At 39.5% G+C, this 17614-nt stretch overlaps 1 protein-coding gene across 4 annotated transcripts in view; it reads right to left on the reverse strand.

Annotated features, from left to right (window-relative positions):
* PAK3 (p21 (RAC1) activated kinase 3) overlaps positions 1–17614 on the reverse strand; it is a 131096-nt gene that overhangs the window by 70723 nt on the left and 42759 nt on the right. For 3 of the 4 annotated variants that reach the window (XM_081563906.1, XM_081563907.1, XM_081563908.1), the window contains 3 exons: positions 8326–8426; positions 2649–2802; positions 851–888 (listed from right to left, as the gene is read on the reverse strand). In XM_081563906.1, the coding sequence (XP_081420032.1) occupies positions 851–888; positions 2649–2802; positions 8326–8426 (293 nt within the window). Of the gene's footprint in view, positions 1–850; positions 889–2648; positions 2803–3944; positions 3990–5593; positions 5657–8325; positions 8427–17614 lie in introns of all 4 variants that reach the window. The other variant, XM_081563905.1, reaches the window with a different exon arrangement.

The raw sequence follows: 17614 nt of genomic DNA on the forward strand, positions 1-17614 counted from the left end.
AGGGTGACATCAAGCAGGCCAGCATCTGTCCTCTATAAAAGGAAGAATTAGCTTGATTATTCATGAATTTGAATAAGCAGTTAGGAAACTTTCACTAATGCTAATTATAATATTTCACTCTTAAGGAAGCAGATAGGGCAGGAAATTATTTCTATCAGGTTATCAAAATGAAACTCATACAAAGAGAAGCCTTGTCTAAGATGATTTTCTCTGCATGAGTATTCTTTCAGATACTATAGCACTGTCAAGGCCCTTGAGCTAAATTCCTTATTTTCCAGTCACTTCTCTGATAAAACTACCTATGGGACTTTTAGTTATCCCCTGCCCACTTCATCTCAGTTTGTTGGAACAGGCGACACCAAAAAGATGTAGTGGTATGGCCTTAGACAAGTTATTTCACCTCTCTGAATCTCATCTGTAAAATGGAGACAGTGATAAGACTTACTTATTTGGTTCATATGCTGAGTGAGAAATGTCAACCCCAAAATGTCATATACTATATTATTTCATTTACATGAAATGTCCAAAATGACAAATCCATAAAATCAGATTAGTGATGCCCTAGGGCTAGGGTGGGGTGGATGGGGTTAACTCTAGGCAGACTTGGGAGACCTTATTGAATAGGGTGATGAAAATGTTCTAACGTTGGATTATGGTGATGGTGGCACAGGCACATACATTTACTAAAACTCATCAAACTGTACACTTCAAAATGGGTGAATTTTATCATTCTAAATTATACCTCTTAAACTGTTTTTTTAAAAGACTCTATGTGTATCTAAAAACTGGGCCTGCACAATTATATTCTGTTGGACCACCGGAAATAGACCATTTTCAATTTTTCACTTACCGAAGGATGGGCTGCTATGTATCCGTGTGCGCTTTTATCTGAAAAGTGAAGATAAAGATATTACCTTTGTTTTATAAAGACTGCCTTATTGAGAGAGAGAGAGACAGAGAGAGAGAGAGAGAGAGAGAAAGAAAGAAAGAAAGTAAGTGAAGTCGCTCAGTCGTGTCCGACTCTTTGAGACCCCATGGACTGTAGCCTACCAGGCTCCTCTGTCCAGGGGATTTTCCAGGCAAGAGTACTGGAGTGGGTTCCCATTTCCTTCTCCAGGGGATCTTCCCAATCCAGGGATCGAACCCGGGTCTCCTGCATTGTAGGCAGATGCTTTTACCATCGGAACCACCAGGGAAGTCTCACTATGCTCTAAAAAACCGCATGTGTTTGACCAGAAGGAAAATTTTCAATTCAGTATTAAATAGATATCATGACAAATGACATTTTTCTTAAAATAGTTTACACCCTTGCATCATCACTATATTCTCGCCACCCCATTTTATAGCTTTTAATGAAGGCCTCCAGTGAATTGCACCTATACTGAGCAATGCTGAGATTACCTACTCCTGACTGGTATGACTCTACTCATCTATATTCAGAATTTCTCCTCAGCTTCCTCCTTCCCTCTCCCCCTCTTTCCTTCTTTTCCCTTCCTTCCTTCCTTCCACCCTGCCTTCTTTTCCCCTTCTGTTCCTTCCCTCCCCTTCCTATGCTATTAGTCACAACATGAGAGCATCAGGAAAACACATAGTGAGTTTCAGAATACAGCAATAACTCAGATACTGTTGAGTTCTAACCTAGTTTTCAGGATCTCATCTTTGTAAGCTGAGAAAAATTCGACACATAAAAATAAAATGGTCAAAAAGCAGTGGAAACATGGAATAAAGAATAAATTCTGCAAATCTGCCCTATGTATTAAAACCAATGCCAAGAGGGAGGGGTTCTTTATAGCTGGAGCTGTAATGATAGTATTCTCTTCTTCCTTTAGATGTAAAATAATAAACTGCTTTAGAGATAACCCAGATTGTCCTTTTCAAAATGTAAAATTATTCTTTGGTATATTTTTCCAGTTGTTTATAATGCAAATTTGGACATCAACGTGTCAAGGGCCAGGTCACATGCTAGCAAATGAAGTTGAGATAAGGCAGAAGGAATACAGCCATTTTGATCTCTTATAAATACTAAGACATATGTCTTTTTTGTAAGTCTGATTTTGAAGTCTGATCAAAATAATCCAGCAGCCATAAAATTTGTGCTGTTTTATCATGGTGCAATTCAATGATCAAAGGGATAAAAAAATAAATTTCAAGACACCAGGGTTTGATCCAGACACCTCTTATTTCATGAACACATCACAAGGCCTGATCCTAAGTGACTGAGTGTCTTCACACCAGTGAAGAGACAAGACAACAATTGTGATTGCTGATTCAAACTGACAACTACTACCTCACTGGACAATTTACTTGTTTGAGCTCTAAAATCACCCAAGTACCATAAATCTCCTAACATCAACTTCAACTTCCAACTTATCCTCTGGCTGACTTATGTTGAAGTCATTTGGAAAAAGGAGCTTAAACTGTCTTCAAATGCCCTCCAGGCATTCTGTTCTAATCCTGAAGTTCTGGGACTGAAATGACTTCAGTTTTTTGTTTGTTTGTTTTGGATGTGCTGCACAATTTGCAGGATCTTAGTTCTCCAACCAGGGATCGAATCCAGGACTGTGTCAATGAAAGCACAGAGTCCTAACCTCTGGACCACCAAGGAACTCCTTCTCCTTTACTTTTTGATATCTTAGATTTATTCTTACCTCCTGATGTAAAGCTCATGTATTTCTGGTTGTTGACTGTTTCTTTGGAATCATAGAATTTGAGAACATCTAGAACAGCTTGGGGGTTCTTCTTCTGTTCCAGCTTTGTTATGTTGGAGGTTTGGAGTAATCGTGCCCATTGCTCAGGAATTCCCTGTGGACAACCAAAGGGAAAGAATGGCAGCTCAGAACATTCAGCAGCTGCATTTTCAAGTTCCAGTAAAGTTCTTCACCAAGAAGCCCATGCTACCTGTAGGATTACACTTGGGAAACTGAAGTTACACTCTAGATTTAAAGTTAGTAACTTAATAATGCAATCATTCTCTTCTCTAATTAAAACACATAGGTAAAACTAGGATCCAACTTAAAAAGGGTGGGTGGGAGTATGACTGTGATAGAAAAAAAAAGCGCATGAAAATCACCTCCATATTAACTCTGCTCATCCATGAAATGATGTTTACGGCTTAGCTTATTTTTTTCTGGCGACTCAGGGCAGACATAGCAAGACTTCTCTAAATTTGTGCACAGCATAGTATAGTTCAGACCAATAGGTTTTATATGGCTAGAATAACATACGCTGTTTCTGAGCATGGTGTAATCAGAATATCTCTTAGAATAAAAGGAAAGCCTCACCCTTGGTTGGTTCATATTTTGTGATTATCAAATGCAATTTTTGGGGGGGTCTAGAACTTTAATATAAAGAGGGATTGAGAGGAGACAAAAACAGAATCATGGCAGAGCAATAACCACAGGAGTGCTAAATAGTAAAGGCTGCTTTGGGTATTTTCCCTGCAGCTTTCTCCTCTCCTCCCTCTATCCTCTCCTCCCCACTTCGTTCATTGGCCACATGGAACCTGGGGACTGTGGCAACCAAGCCAAAGCCTTGTGAAAATTTGCAATCATCCAAAGCATTTAGAGCAGAGAGGAGGGAGTATTTGGCACTCTAACCAAGGAGAATTGCAAAGATTACACTGGGAGGTGAGCTTTGCATCCTTTCCTACATGTTCGGCCTATGGATGCCCCCATTTCATAATTATCCAACCTCCAAGAGCAACTTGGAGCGAGAAACAGACACACTATTCCTGAAGTGCATCTAGACACAATTTATGTGGCTTTGTCCTATGAAGTCTCGGCAAAACAATGTGTGACGTGGGCCTCCAGAGTTTGGGAATGACAACAAAAAAGTGAGATAAGCCAAGCAACAACTCTACTGCACACACATGAACCTGCTGCTGCAGTGCTATGACATCTCAAAGAAGCACTTTGATGCAAGCTTCTTTTGGGCCTGTGACGCACCTCTGGGAGCTTCCCTGGGCACATCTGTGAGCCATAGAGATCTGGCTGTAATGGACGTAAATAAAGAAAGAAAAGAAAGTTAAAACAGAATGTGGGACAACTTAGAAGGTGGGAGGAAATGAAACCAATGGGTCTGAATGGGGAGGGGGTAATCCCTTCTAAAGTGGGGCAGTTGTGAGAATAGGGAGGTATCGACTAAATAAGGGCCAGGACAGGCTACAGGACAACAGATTTCAGAAAACAGAGAAAACGACAATGTTTCAAAGTTTGGATGCAATAACTCCACTTTTGGCCAGATGCTTCCTCCATAAATAGGTAATAGTAAGAGTTACCATTACATGGCCAGAGAAATTTCTAAAAAGCAGAAACATGAATTTGGAGGAAAGAAGGATGGCATCATGAAAAGCTTCAACAATAATTTGTAAGTCGTCTTTTACAACTGGGTGATCACAGGTAGCCAGTGGCCATGTGATGAACTTACAAATTTCAGTTCCCAATTCTGGTGAACCATTTTCAATTTCACATGGGAAGTGTCTGTATGGCTAAAATTCAAAGAAGAGTTATATTGTGATGCTGAATTTAACCTTGACCTCATTAAAGTGATTCTTCTGTATTTTGGAGCTAAAGTCATGGCTGGCTTAGGAAAAACTAGATTAAGGATTTCCCACACAGCCAGACTTTATGTTTGAATTTCTTAGACATTTAGACCAGGGAAGGGAAACCACTTCATTTCAAATAATATTATGAACAATCTCCATTTTAATGTTGGTGTTCCAAAGTCCCATTTCCCACATAATAAGATCAGATATAAGGTAACAGCTTTGTCTAAATAAAGATATTATTTACAACACTACAGAATCATGCTTTGACCCAACTTGTTTGATTTGGGATACAGGTCTTTGATTCCTGGCATTTGGGGTTACTCCAAGCACAGTGAAAAGGACACTTTTACATGCATTCATCACACAATTTGATGCTAAAGCTTTAAGCCAAAAATTTGAACTCAGGAGCCCATGCATGATCCCAGTTCTGATTCTAAGTGCAATTAATAGCATTTGGTTAATACTGTAATGGCTAAAGGAGTTATTAAGTGTTACAAAACCAGGTACGCATTGCACATAACCACTAGAGCGGACATCACTGGCATGATCATTACCATAATCATTAGAATATTTGCAGTTACTATACATTCTCATGGCACTTCTAAACTTTTGTAATAATAGTCTTATGATCACTAGACAGCAGGAATAACTGCTGTCAACTGCAAAAGATCCTCCAGACAACTATACTTACCATGTGACTATGCTGCTGACATACTGTCTTTTTTCCTTTTTTAAGTTGAGATAAACCAGCTCATCAATGAGACCTAACACTTAAATTTGAATGAATGCCACAAAGGGATGTAAACAGAAAGACATCTCATTACTCCAAATTGAGGTACAAACCCCAGAAGTCAGATAGCTCATGAAGATCTAGACATGTGAGCATCAGAAGCAGGAGCACATGTCAAGGCCTGACCACGTAGGTAATAACAACTAGATGTACATCAAGCTGGGGACTGTCCAGTGTAGCCCAGGAGAATGGCAGCATGATAAAACAGGCCAAGCATTTATCTTATCAGAAGAAACGATTATTTATATCACTCATACCATTTTTCCCTCTGATTGACTTGAAGCGACCGTCACAGGTCTAGAGGTCTGGAAGGGGGAGTTCTGAAGTATTTGGGACAAAAATGGCAAGATAAAGGGTAAGGACTTGTGATAGTTTCATACCCCAAATCTCACCTCCCAACCTAATTTTAACCTCAGGGTCCAAGCATATGATCAAGTGTACAAGGTTTTATGGGCCGATTAGTCAAAGGATAAGCACCAAGCAATACACCAAATCAGCATCCAAATATTCTAAGTAACAGGCCCTTGTGACACAACTGGACTAGACAGTTCAACCAATTGCTCAAAATTCAACCTCAACAACTGCAGTGGGCAAATTTAGTAATATGTCCCTCCCCCTCCACATGCACACGCACATACACATAATCAATTAGTGGTATGGGGGCAATTAAGACTCAATTCTAAATCCTACCAATAAAATGACTTTTAAAATCTTATTATCGTTTGCTATTGTTAGAGTCAGTAAATATAAATCACAGGTTAAGATAGTAAAAAAAAAGAATTTGGTATTTAAAAAAAATAATGTGGGGTCAGATAGTTATAAAAGATTATCATGATGACAATAAAGTACATCAGATTTCCAAATTTAGCCTGTGTCTTACCCATATTCAGTGCATTTCTAATGAATGCATCAAACACTTTATTTCAATATTAGATTTTTGAGAAGAGGAGAAAGGTTCTTGTTCGATTTGGTTCAGTTGCATTGAACTGTTTTTCACGTTTGGAAAGACTGCCTGTCACATATTGCTATCCCAAATCACTCTGATTGGTTCTTTGGGTTCTAATTGATAGCAAAGTGAAAATGACTGATCTACAGTCAGCAAAATGCTGATGATTCACTTTCTTTCATTTCCATTCAGAACCCATAAAGAACAAAGGAAAGAAAAGATAGAAAAATTGTATCATAAGATGTCAGACAAGTAGGAAAAAAATGGAAAAAAATTTAAAAATTGGAAAGGAACCAGACTATATCACATGAGAATAGTGGAGGGGAAAATTTTCACATCCAAAAGCAAAAAGGAAAAATAAAAGAAAAGAGAAATATGAAATAAGACAATAAAACAGAAGAAACGCACACAGAGAACAAAAAGGTCAAAACTGGGAAAGATAGCTCTTAAATAAGTGAAGCGTTTTAAGAGAAAACTTATAATGATTAAGTGCTTTTACTGTTTCAAACATCAGAAGAAAAATCATCTCTTTATGATTTTTTTAAATCTAAACTTGTTCAGATTATTCAAAATACCAATATATAAAGATTTGTTGGTTTTGGTGGTGGTGATGATGGTGATAGCGGTGATAGTGAGGTTACATTTTCTAAGTGTAGCTAACAGAATATTCTCAAATATGGCAAAGAACAGAGACTGGGCTCAAATTCAAAGCCATTTAAATAATGTCTCTGATTTCAATGATGAAATTGGTTAAACCATTATCTCAACTTTATTAATGTCAGTACTTCTTAATGTTCTCTTCTACTTGCTACTGAGAACATACAATAAGTTTATATCACTTTACAAGACTAAGATGTTTAATCAATTTCCATTTCATTCTTACACAGCTTACTTCTGGAATTAAGAAAAAAGATAACTTGTCTATTAATTTAGAAACATGGTTTGATTCTCTAAATCAAATTAATTTGTTCCTTCTTTTTAAAAATTTAATCTTATGACAAAGTCTACTCACTAACCATCGTGTTATAAAATAGGAAATTTACTTATTTAATATCTAAATTTCTCTTTGGTTTAAGAAGCCAAGAATCAATGGAGATGGTTCTATCAAAGATTTTTTTTTCCAGAATGCATTCAAAATTACTCATTATCTCAGAATGCACATTTTGACTGAGATCCTTACTAGTATGAAAAAGTAGCTGATCTTACTGAGGACATATTCCTACCCATATCTTTTCCTTCATTCATCTAAAAGAAAAATGCCAGATATTTAAAAAAAAAAAACAGGTATAAAATATCATAGATCTGAGATTATGTGCCATTTGGGCACTACCGATATCCAAAGAAAGATTGTATCTATAGCTATAGCCTTTCTGGAAAATTCTTATTGGTATTTATTGTGGATTGTGTATATATATTTGTATATGTATATATATTATATATACATATACAAAATAAAGTAAGTATATAACCACTAAAGCACACAATACACCCATCAATATTTCTTCCTGAAACATGAGGTTTGTTGTTTTGAATGTCTATAAAATATACCTGTATATAAGCCTAAAAGTAAGCTATGTTCTTAAAATCAAAGGGAAAAAAGGTCAATTTTACAGAGATTTTTGGTTAGTGTGGTTAATTTGTCTAGGTAATCCAGGTTCCAATGTAAAGCCTGAATTATTCAGATAGACTGTCTTCATTGGCCAAGTTGAGTCAATGGTTCTCTGATTCACTTCAAGTGATAAAGAACAATCTCAAGTTGAGTCTATCTAGACTATGCTTCCTGTGCCATGGCAAATTAGCATTTTCAATCAAGTTGAAGGCTAACCACAATTAGACATTTTTGTCATGAGGAACAAAATAATTTTGCCAATTCTAAAGCCACTCTCTAGTTCCACCTGTGATAGTCTAGGCAAAGTCCATCTTCCTTGAAATCACCAAAGAAATCAAGTTTGATATTTTGGGACATGGCAATTCTTCTTTGATACCGATTTTCACAAAGGAATTTTTTCATGCCTTACAGAACAAAATAAGAAGCTTACTTACAGTGAATTCCCCGGTGACTGCATCAAACCCCACATGAATCGTATGTTCAAAGTCTGAAGGAAGAGAGATCTCTGGGCGCTCTTTCTCTTTCTTCTTATTGGCTAAAGGCAAAATGTTAACATGTATTTATTTGGGATACAGTTTTGGCATCCATAAGTTGTACAGTTAGGTTCATCAAAATAATTACAAAGCTGAATGACAATTGAGACCAATGCAATTATAACAATATTTAATTCCAGAATTTATAATTTTATTTAAATAAGTGGCTGAGAGTTGGACAAAATGCCAGGTCCAAATAATTTCCAAATTTTCAAATCCAATTCAAACAAAACTTGTAGTCAAACTGATTTGTATCTTTTACCAGTCTAATGATGTGATCAACATGTATCTAGGTAGATTGTATTTAACTGGCTCTGCTGAATCAAATATCACCTACTAAAGAAGAAATTCATTAGACTCAAGTAAAGCTAAGCTTTACTATTAGAAAGAACGAATAGAAAAGTGCTTAAACTATCTATAAGTGTTTATCTATAAGTGTTTCTATGTTAAACCATAGATAAATATCAAGTAACTAGAACTTTTAAAATTTACATGTTTACATTACAAAGCATATCTTAACAGACACTTAGTCTTCTTTCAGTGAGAATATTATTGCAAATCAACAATGTTGCAAGTCTCTCTTTATCATTAAAAATGTTTTAAATCATATCTTACTCAGAACTTTGCTAGTAAAGAAACAAAAAATAAGAACAAATTGCTTCCTTTTACTGAATTAATTTCAGGTTGTTTGTAGAAACAAAATTTCATGCAAAGATGGGCACAATAAAAGACAGAAATGGTATGGACCTAACAGAAGCAGAAGATATTAAGAAGAGGTGGCAAGAATACACAGAAGAACTGCACAAAACAGATCTTCATGATCCAGATAAACACGATGGTGTGATCAGTAATCTAGAGCCAGACATCCTGGAATGAGAAGTCAAGTGGGCCTTAGGAACATCACTATGAACAAAGCTAGTGGAGTTGATGGAATTCCAGTTGAGCTATTTCAAATCCTAAAAGATGATGCTGTGAAAGTGCTGCACTCAATATGTCAGCAAAATTGGAAAACTCAGCAATGGCCACAGGACTGGAAAAGGTCAGTTTTCACTCCAATCCCAAAGAAAGGCAATGCCAAAGAATGTTCAAACTACCACACAATTGCACTCATCTCACACACTAGCAAAGTAATGCTCAAATTCTCCAAGCCAGGCTTCAACAGTATACGAACTGTGAACTTTCAGATGTTCAAGCTGGATTTGGAAAAGACAGAGGAAACAGAGGTCAAATTGCCAACATCCGTTGAATCATTGAAAAAGTGAGAGAGTTCCAGAAAAACATCTACTTCTGCTTTATGGACTATGCCAAAGCCTTTGACTATGTGGATCACAACAAACTGTGGAACATTCTTCAAGAGATGGGAATACCAGACCACCTCACCTGCCGCCTGAGAAATCTGTATGCAGGTCAAGAAGCAACAGTTAGAATCGGACATGGAACAACAGATTGGTTCCAAATCAGGAAAGGAGTACGTCAAGGCTGTACATTGTCACCCTGCTTATTTAACTTATATGCAGAGTACATCATGAGAAATGCTGGGCTGGATGAAGCACAAGCTGGAATCAAGATTGCTGGGAGAACTATCAATAACCTCAGATATGCAGATGACACCACCCTTATGGCAGAAAGTGAAGAAGAACTACAGAGCCTCTTGAAGAAAGTGAAAGAGAAGAGTAAAAATGTTGGCTTAAAGCTCAACATTCAGAAAACTAAGATCATGGCATCTGGTCCCATCACTTCATGGCAAATAGATGGGGAAACAATGGAAACAGTGACAGACTTTATTTTTTTGGGCTCCAAAATCACTGCAGATGGTGACTGCTGCCATAAAATTAAAAGACACTTGCTCCTTGGAAGAAAAGCTATGACCAACCTAGACAGCATATTAAAAAGCAGAGACATTACTTTGCCAACAAAGGTCTGTCTACTCAAGGCTATGGTTTTTCCAGTAGTCATGTATGGATGTGAGAGTTGGACTATAAAGAAAGCTGAGTGCCAAATAATTGATGCTTTTAAACTGTGTGGTGTTGGAGAAGACTCTTGAGAGTCCCCTGGACAGCAAAGGGTTCCAACCAGTCTATCCTAAAGGAAATCAGTCCTGAATATTCATTAGAAGGACTGATGCTGAAGCTGAAACTCTAATACTTTGGCCACCTGATGCGAAGAACTGACTCATTTATAAAGACTCTGATGCTGGGAAAGATTGAAGGTGGGAGGAGAAGGGAACAACAGAGGATGGCATCACTGACTCAACTGACATGACTTTGAGTAAACTCTGGGAGTTGGTGATGGACAGAGAGGCCTGGCATGCTGCAGTCCATGGGGTTGCAAAGAGTCAGACATGACTGGGTGACTGAACTGAAGTAGAAACCTCAAACCAATTCCAATAGTTTATAGCTATTTTTCCATGTCCTTATAAATTTTGTCATAGTAGCCATTCAAAATCATTGTCCTCAAGTAACAGATTTTTCATAGTGACACAATTATGAGTAAACACATCAATAGTTAATAAGTCAAAAATCTTTAAAGGGATAATCACTGAAGAAATAAATTTGGGAACTGTAATGAAATTAATCTATCTCAAAAAAGATCCCAGGAGGAAGTTATTGTGGAAATACTGTAAGATGGTATTTATATATCAGCAAATTTGAGTATGTATCTCTGCTACAGCTGCATTTCACAGTCAAAAAAATAATACCCTCCTAATACTGGGTAAGTCAGCATGAACCAGTTTTGCACAGTTGAAACCAATCAAGTTTAGAGTTGCCAGGGTGGCAAATTTATAACATTCTGGTTCAAATAGATGTCTCCTTGCCTAAATTTTAGGCAACATTCAATTAACCATAATGGATTACTGGTTCTGTGGGTTACCCAGGATAAATTTTAAATTCAAAACATTTCCTATCCAATGGTCACTCTAATGGCTTCTTTTCTCTTTTGACTCACTCACTGCTCCCTTTCGCCAGCCAGAGGACAGAGATATGGGACAAAAATATGGAAATTCCAGAAGTAAGAGGATTAAGATACAAGATTAGGAAAGAAAGGTTGAGGTGGTCAGCGGGAGTGGGAGAGGGGAACAAGGGTCACTCGAAGTCTTTGCCTGGCCATGGAACACATTTAGGACTCATTTTGAAAAGTATATATGTGCCATCTAAATTCAACTCAGTATAGATTCCACATTCACAGTGAATCTATTTTATTGATTATCATTTTAACTGAACAATGAAGATTAGCATTTTCTGCAGGTACTTCTACTTCCCTTGCATGTTTATAGACCGTAACTACCACTTACAATTGTTCAACTACCACTTTTACTTGTCCAGAAAGGCAAACAGAACACTCAGCTTTCTGTTCTAGCCAGTCCACTGATCACCACTGATCATCCTGTAACTGTTTTCTTATTTTCCTCTTTCCTGATCTCCCATCCATGTTGAACATGGCTAACCACCTCTCTTTCTGTTTCCTTGACAATGTGGTCTGATCCTCCTCCTCCCTAAGTAATCCTTCTTTATTTGATGGGCATTTCTTATTCTGCCTTTCCTTTCCTAGCACAGTCTTTGGCATTCATTTCTCTTGGATGGCATTCACTCCCAGATACTAACTCATGTTGGTAGTTTCCTAATCTGTGGTTGGCAGGGGTAGATACAGATTTTGTGGGTACAAAGACTTTATGTGATTTGAGAGGAATGTTTGCTTTAAGTAAAAACAATACAAAAATGCTAGGACTCCTTCAAAAGCCTTGGAAGAATCCCAAGTGAGAAACTCTGAAGAAGCAGCTGTACTCACTTCACAGTAAATCTACTGGTGGTTGGTGACCATTCTGGTGTCAAAGACCACCATGAAAAATCTAAAGAAAGCTGTTCTACTTCTGTCTACAATATTGGATTGTACACACATATACACACTTCTGAATATAACTTCAGAGGCTCAAAATTTTCCTAGGATCCAGGTTAAGAACCCCTAGCTTAGGCTATATCTTTAATCATGACATCAACTTGCATTCATGATCTTTCTTGCCAGCAAACAGGTTCTCCCTACTTCTCCGTTAGCAACGGCAGCACAATTGAAGCATGTTACTGCTGCTGCTGCTAAGTCGCTTCAGTCGTGTCCGACTCTGTGCGACCCCATAGACGGCAGCCCACCAGGCTCCCCCATCCCTGGGATTCTCCAGGCAAGAACACTGGAGAGGGTTGCCATTTCCTTCTCCAATGCATGAAAGGGAAAAGTGAAAGTGAAGTTGTTCAGTCGTGTCCGACTCTTAGTGACCCCATGGACTGCAGCCTACCAGGCTCCTCCATCCATGGGATTTTCCAGGCAAGAGTAGTGGAGTGGGGTGCCATTGCCTTCTCCGGAAGCATGTTGACTGAGATGTAAATAACTGTTAGTCCCTCAGTCGTGCCCGACTCTTTGCGACCCCATGGACTGCAGCCCATCAGGCTCCTCTGTCCATGAGATTTTCCAAGCAAGGATACTGGAGTGGGTTGCCATTTCCTTCTCCAGGGGATCTTCCCAACCCAGGGATCGAACCCATGTCTCCTGCACTACAGGCAGATTCTTTACCGACTGAGCTACAAGGGAAGCTCCACTACTTAAGCTGAATTATGAGAATCAGCTTAATGGTGTCTCCCTTAGGCCACCTGATTGCCAGTCCCTTACCAGCCTAATTATGCCATTCTCATCACGTAGCACTAATTATAACAGAGGCAGGATGTCCAAACTTGCTCCTCCTTCAGTGTCCATGTTCTCAGTGAAATGATAACCACTCACCATCCAGATCAGAGAAGGATTAAGGCCTTGGACTCCTCCTCTTTGGGAGACTCTAAGCAATGAAAAGATTATGACTCTCTCTCTCAAATAAAATCAATCCTACTGCATAAAAAATGTAAGGAAGCCACAAAAGTTCTGACGTTCCTATGAAGATTAACTTGTCTAACTACAGTATATCCCAAACCAAAATGTTTTCACATTTTGGGTGCCCTAATTTGCTGGGTCTTAGACACATGCTTGGAGAAGGCAATGGCACCCCACTCCACTACTCTTGCCTGGAAAATCCCATGGACGGAGGAGCCTGGTAGGCTGAGGTCCATGGGGTCGCTAAGAGTCGGACACGACTGAGCGACTTCACTTTCACTTTTCACTTTCATGCATTGGAGAATGAAATGGCAACCCACTCCAGTATTCTTGCCTGGAGAATCCCAGGGATGGGGGAGCCTGGTGGGCTGCCATCTGTGGGGCTGCACAGAGTCAGACACGACTGAAGCGACTTAGCAATAGCAGCAGTAGCAGACACATGCTTACTCTGGCTATTGGGTATTTCAATACTGGCCCAACTGCCCAAATCCTAAATTTGGGAGCTTCTTTGACTCCTTTAATTCGATCTTAATCAGTCATCACATTCTAACTCATTTTGGATCCATCTTCTTTCTTTCATGTCCACAAATCATCATCGTCTTAGTCCAAGGCGTCAGCATTTTTCACTAGGTCTTACTATCTCCAATTTTGCCCTCTGTGATTCATTACTCTGTGGCCAGAATAATCTTTTGGAATATACGTATCTGACCACATTCCTGCCTTTAAGGCTCCCCATTATCCAGATGTTCAAAGCTCATGCACCCTAGCATGTGAGCCAAGGGCCTGCATGATCTGCCCCCGGCTTACCTCTCCACTGTCTATTCTTGCTGTGGCCCCCACTGTTCCATATCCATTTCATATTCCCTCAACTGCCAGCTTCTCTCTTACTGCCAAGCTTTTACACATGCTAGGCTGAGGCCTGGGAAGTCTGACTTCTTACCACATGCCTCTGCTTTGTGTGGACAACTCCCATTAATCCTTACTCTTGAAGACTCACTCTTGCATTCTCTCTCCCTTGGTAAGTCTTTTCCTGTCTTCCCTCTGCAGACAAAGTTAAATGCCCTTCTCTTTCTGCTCCCATAGAGTGACCCAGTGTATACTGAGCTTGGCCCTGATTAACACTGCATTTTCATTTCTTCTTTACATACCTATCTGTGGCTAAAATTTGAGACACTTGAGAGCAGAGACTGTATCTAAATCATTCTCACATTCCCTAGCACCCAGCTTACGTTTTGCACACATAGTCACTAGCATTTAGGGAATATTCACCACGTGCAGAGTGTTTCTAGGGTTATCTCATTTAATTTCCACCACAATTTTATAAGGCAGAGCTGCTCAGCTGGTAAAGAATCCGCCTGCCAATGCAGGAGACACAAGAGAGGCAGGTTTGATCCCTGGGTTGGGAAGATCCCCTGGAGAAGTAAATGGCAACCCACTCCAGTATTCTTGCCTGGAAAATTCCATGGACAGAGGAGCCTGGCAGGCTACAGTCCATGGGGTCGCAAAGAGTCGGACATGACTTAGTGAGCGTGTGCGCGCACACACACACACACACACACACACACATTGTTGTATAGATGAAGAAAGTGAGACTCAGTGAAGTTAAACCACATATGCAGGATTCAACAGCCGGCAGAGCCAGGATTTGAATCTAGGTCCCAGCTGTGTCTATAGAACCTAAGCTCTTAATAGTTGCACTATTTATTATTCAGGCTTTCCTGGTGGCTCAGAAGGTAAAATAATCTGCCTGCAATGCAGGATACCCAGGTTCAATCCCTGGGTTTGGAACATCCTCTGGAGAGGGAAATGACAACCCACTTCAGTATTCTTGCCTGGAGAATCCCCAAGGACAGAGGAGCCTGGTGGGCTACAGTCCATGGGGTTGCAAAGAGTCAGACATGACTGAGCAACTTCCACATTTATTATTCAGTAGCATTAAAAAAAATCAGTAGACTTGAGCCTAATGTTCAGCAAATGGTCAAATGACTGAATAGGTCCTAAGTAAGAACTTTTTTCTTTCTTTTTCTTTTAAGGAATACTAAAAATGTCTGTATCTCCTCTAGAAAATTCTCAGAGCATTGGTTGTTTATATGAAGATTCAGCCTAACCTGAATCCTGGGCTCATAAGATGCAGTCTGTTCAGCTCTGGATTGATATTTGCAGAGAGCAGAAGCACAAAGAAGAAGCACCACTTTGTAAGACTATCAACCATATTCTATTGGAACCTAGAACAAAGGTCACAAATTGCTGACTAGACCACAAATTACAAATGGTGTTTAGTACTGGGAACTTCTGCATGTATATGGGTTCTGGCTGTAACTCCAGGGGTCAGCTAGTCTCTCCAGAGTCTTTCATCTTGACATCTTTCTCCATCCCCCTACATTTTAAAGGAGAAGTCACCTGTCATCTCCTATATTCCCCACTCCAATGTTCTGCACTTCCTCTAGTGACTAGGGCTTACTCCATTAAAATCCCTCTACACCTTCACTCCAACCTCTTCATTAAAGGCACTGTTGACTTCTTGTCCTAGGTTCTCAAATCTCATTATGCATCACTTTTGTGTGGGAAACTTCAAAAAAGTCAGAGAGCCAGTGAGAAAGAGAGTTGGAGGGGTGGTGGAGAGAGATTTCAGAGCCCTACTGCTAGAGATTCAGATTTACTCTGGGGTTGATCCCAGTACCATTGATTTTTAAAGGCCCTCCAGTATTTCCTTAAGCAGCTAGGGTTGAGAAACATCATTTTAAACCCTGTTATCCAACGAAGGTATCACTTTCTCAGATAATCCTGATGGATGCTGATCATTCTTCCCCATTCTATATCTGTAGGCCTAGGGCAATGGAGAAGGGCAGAGTTGCCTCATTTTTATTCCAAATTGTTTGAGATCAGCAATTCTGCACTTGTCTACAAAGCCCCCTCCTTTGAGGTCACTGTCATTTAGTTCTCCTGGCCAAGTCCCCTTTATCATTGACTTTGGCTCCCAGTATTCTTTCCAACACTCAGTGCTGCCATCTTGCTATTAAACATAATATACAGATGGGCACCTCTGTCACACACACCCTCACCTTTTAACTCCTTGATGCCCCTCAGCTTTAATGAACTTCATATCCTTTCCACTCCTTCAATCCATTCCTATGGCCACCATTACACCAGTGGTTCTTAACCAGGGCTGCTCATCAGAATAACCTGTTGAGTTTCATTAAAATCTGAATATCTTGGGCCCACTCAGAACCAACCCTATCAGAATTTCTGAAAGGGAGGCCTGGGCAAATGATGTTTTGAAGCACCATAGATGATGTGCAGAGTGGAGAATCACAGCTATTTCAGGCCTTTTCATTATCCAGAATGACCCTTTCTCCGTAATATTCTCTCAGATAACCCTGTTATCTTATTCTCTGGAACCAGCTTCCCATTTTGCTAGCTTTCGCACTCTTTCATGTTATTACTCCTATTTTACTTATTCTTTGATTTCAACAAAACCTCCAATCCCTGGATCCTTCCATTTTTAGCCAACTTCTCAGCTTCCTCCTGGCCTAGGCTCTACAGTACATCATTTAAACTGCCCTTAAGCCACTGCCCTGGAAATTATGCTCCTTTGACCTCCTCTCTCAACTCTCCAACAAAACCTTTCCCTGATAGAATCTAGCCATGAAACCTCCATTTCCATACCGAGGCTGGTAAAAGTTGTTGGGGGTAAAAATCACAACCATGTAGACTGGTGCATAGTATAAAGGTCATGGACCAGAGCTGGGTCATCAGTGGTGCTTGCAATACCCTTCTTGGCCCTAGCCAGCTTCCTTTCCCACTCCTCTTAGGGAATATTCTAGACTTTCACCAGTTCACTCAAACTTCTGCTTCATCCTCTCCTCCTTTACTTTCAGCATAAGCAATTCCTTGTACTTCACTGAAAAAAAAAAAAAAAAAAAAAACAGGCCATGAGTTTGGAACTCCTTTGACTTCACTTCCTGTTCCACTCCTAGGAATGTATCTCCATTAGTAACATCTCCCTTCCCATCTTACTGGAACACTGTCCTATCCTTCTACCTGAGGTTTATGCCCTCATTGATGTTCTACATCCCTGTCCCTCTCATTTCTCCAGGGGGGTCTCACTCCATTGACTATCTCCTATTTCTTCTTACATCTTCAATCTCTCCCTGTCTACTGACACTTCCTATCTGGCTTTAAAAATACATCTGAGATTTCTTTTGTCCTTAAAAATTAAAACTCCCTGCTACCACATAGCTTTCTTTAGTTGCTATAATCTCTCAACCGTTCCTTCTCCAGCTTCAACTTCTCAAAAAGGCAATCTAGACTTCCTTAACCCTCACTCTTCAAACCACTG

Source organism: Giraffa tippelskirchi, chromosome X, assembly GCF_054371585.1.
Source record: "Giraffa tippelskirchi isolate mGirTip1 chromosome X, T2T-mGirTip1v1.2.pri, whole genome shotgun sequence".
Lineage (NCBI taxonomy): Eukaryota > Metazoa > Chordata > Mammalia > Artiodactyla > Giraffidae > Giraffa > Giraffa tippelskirchi.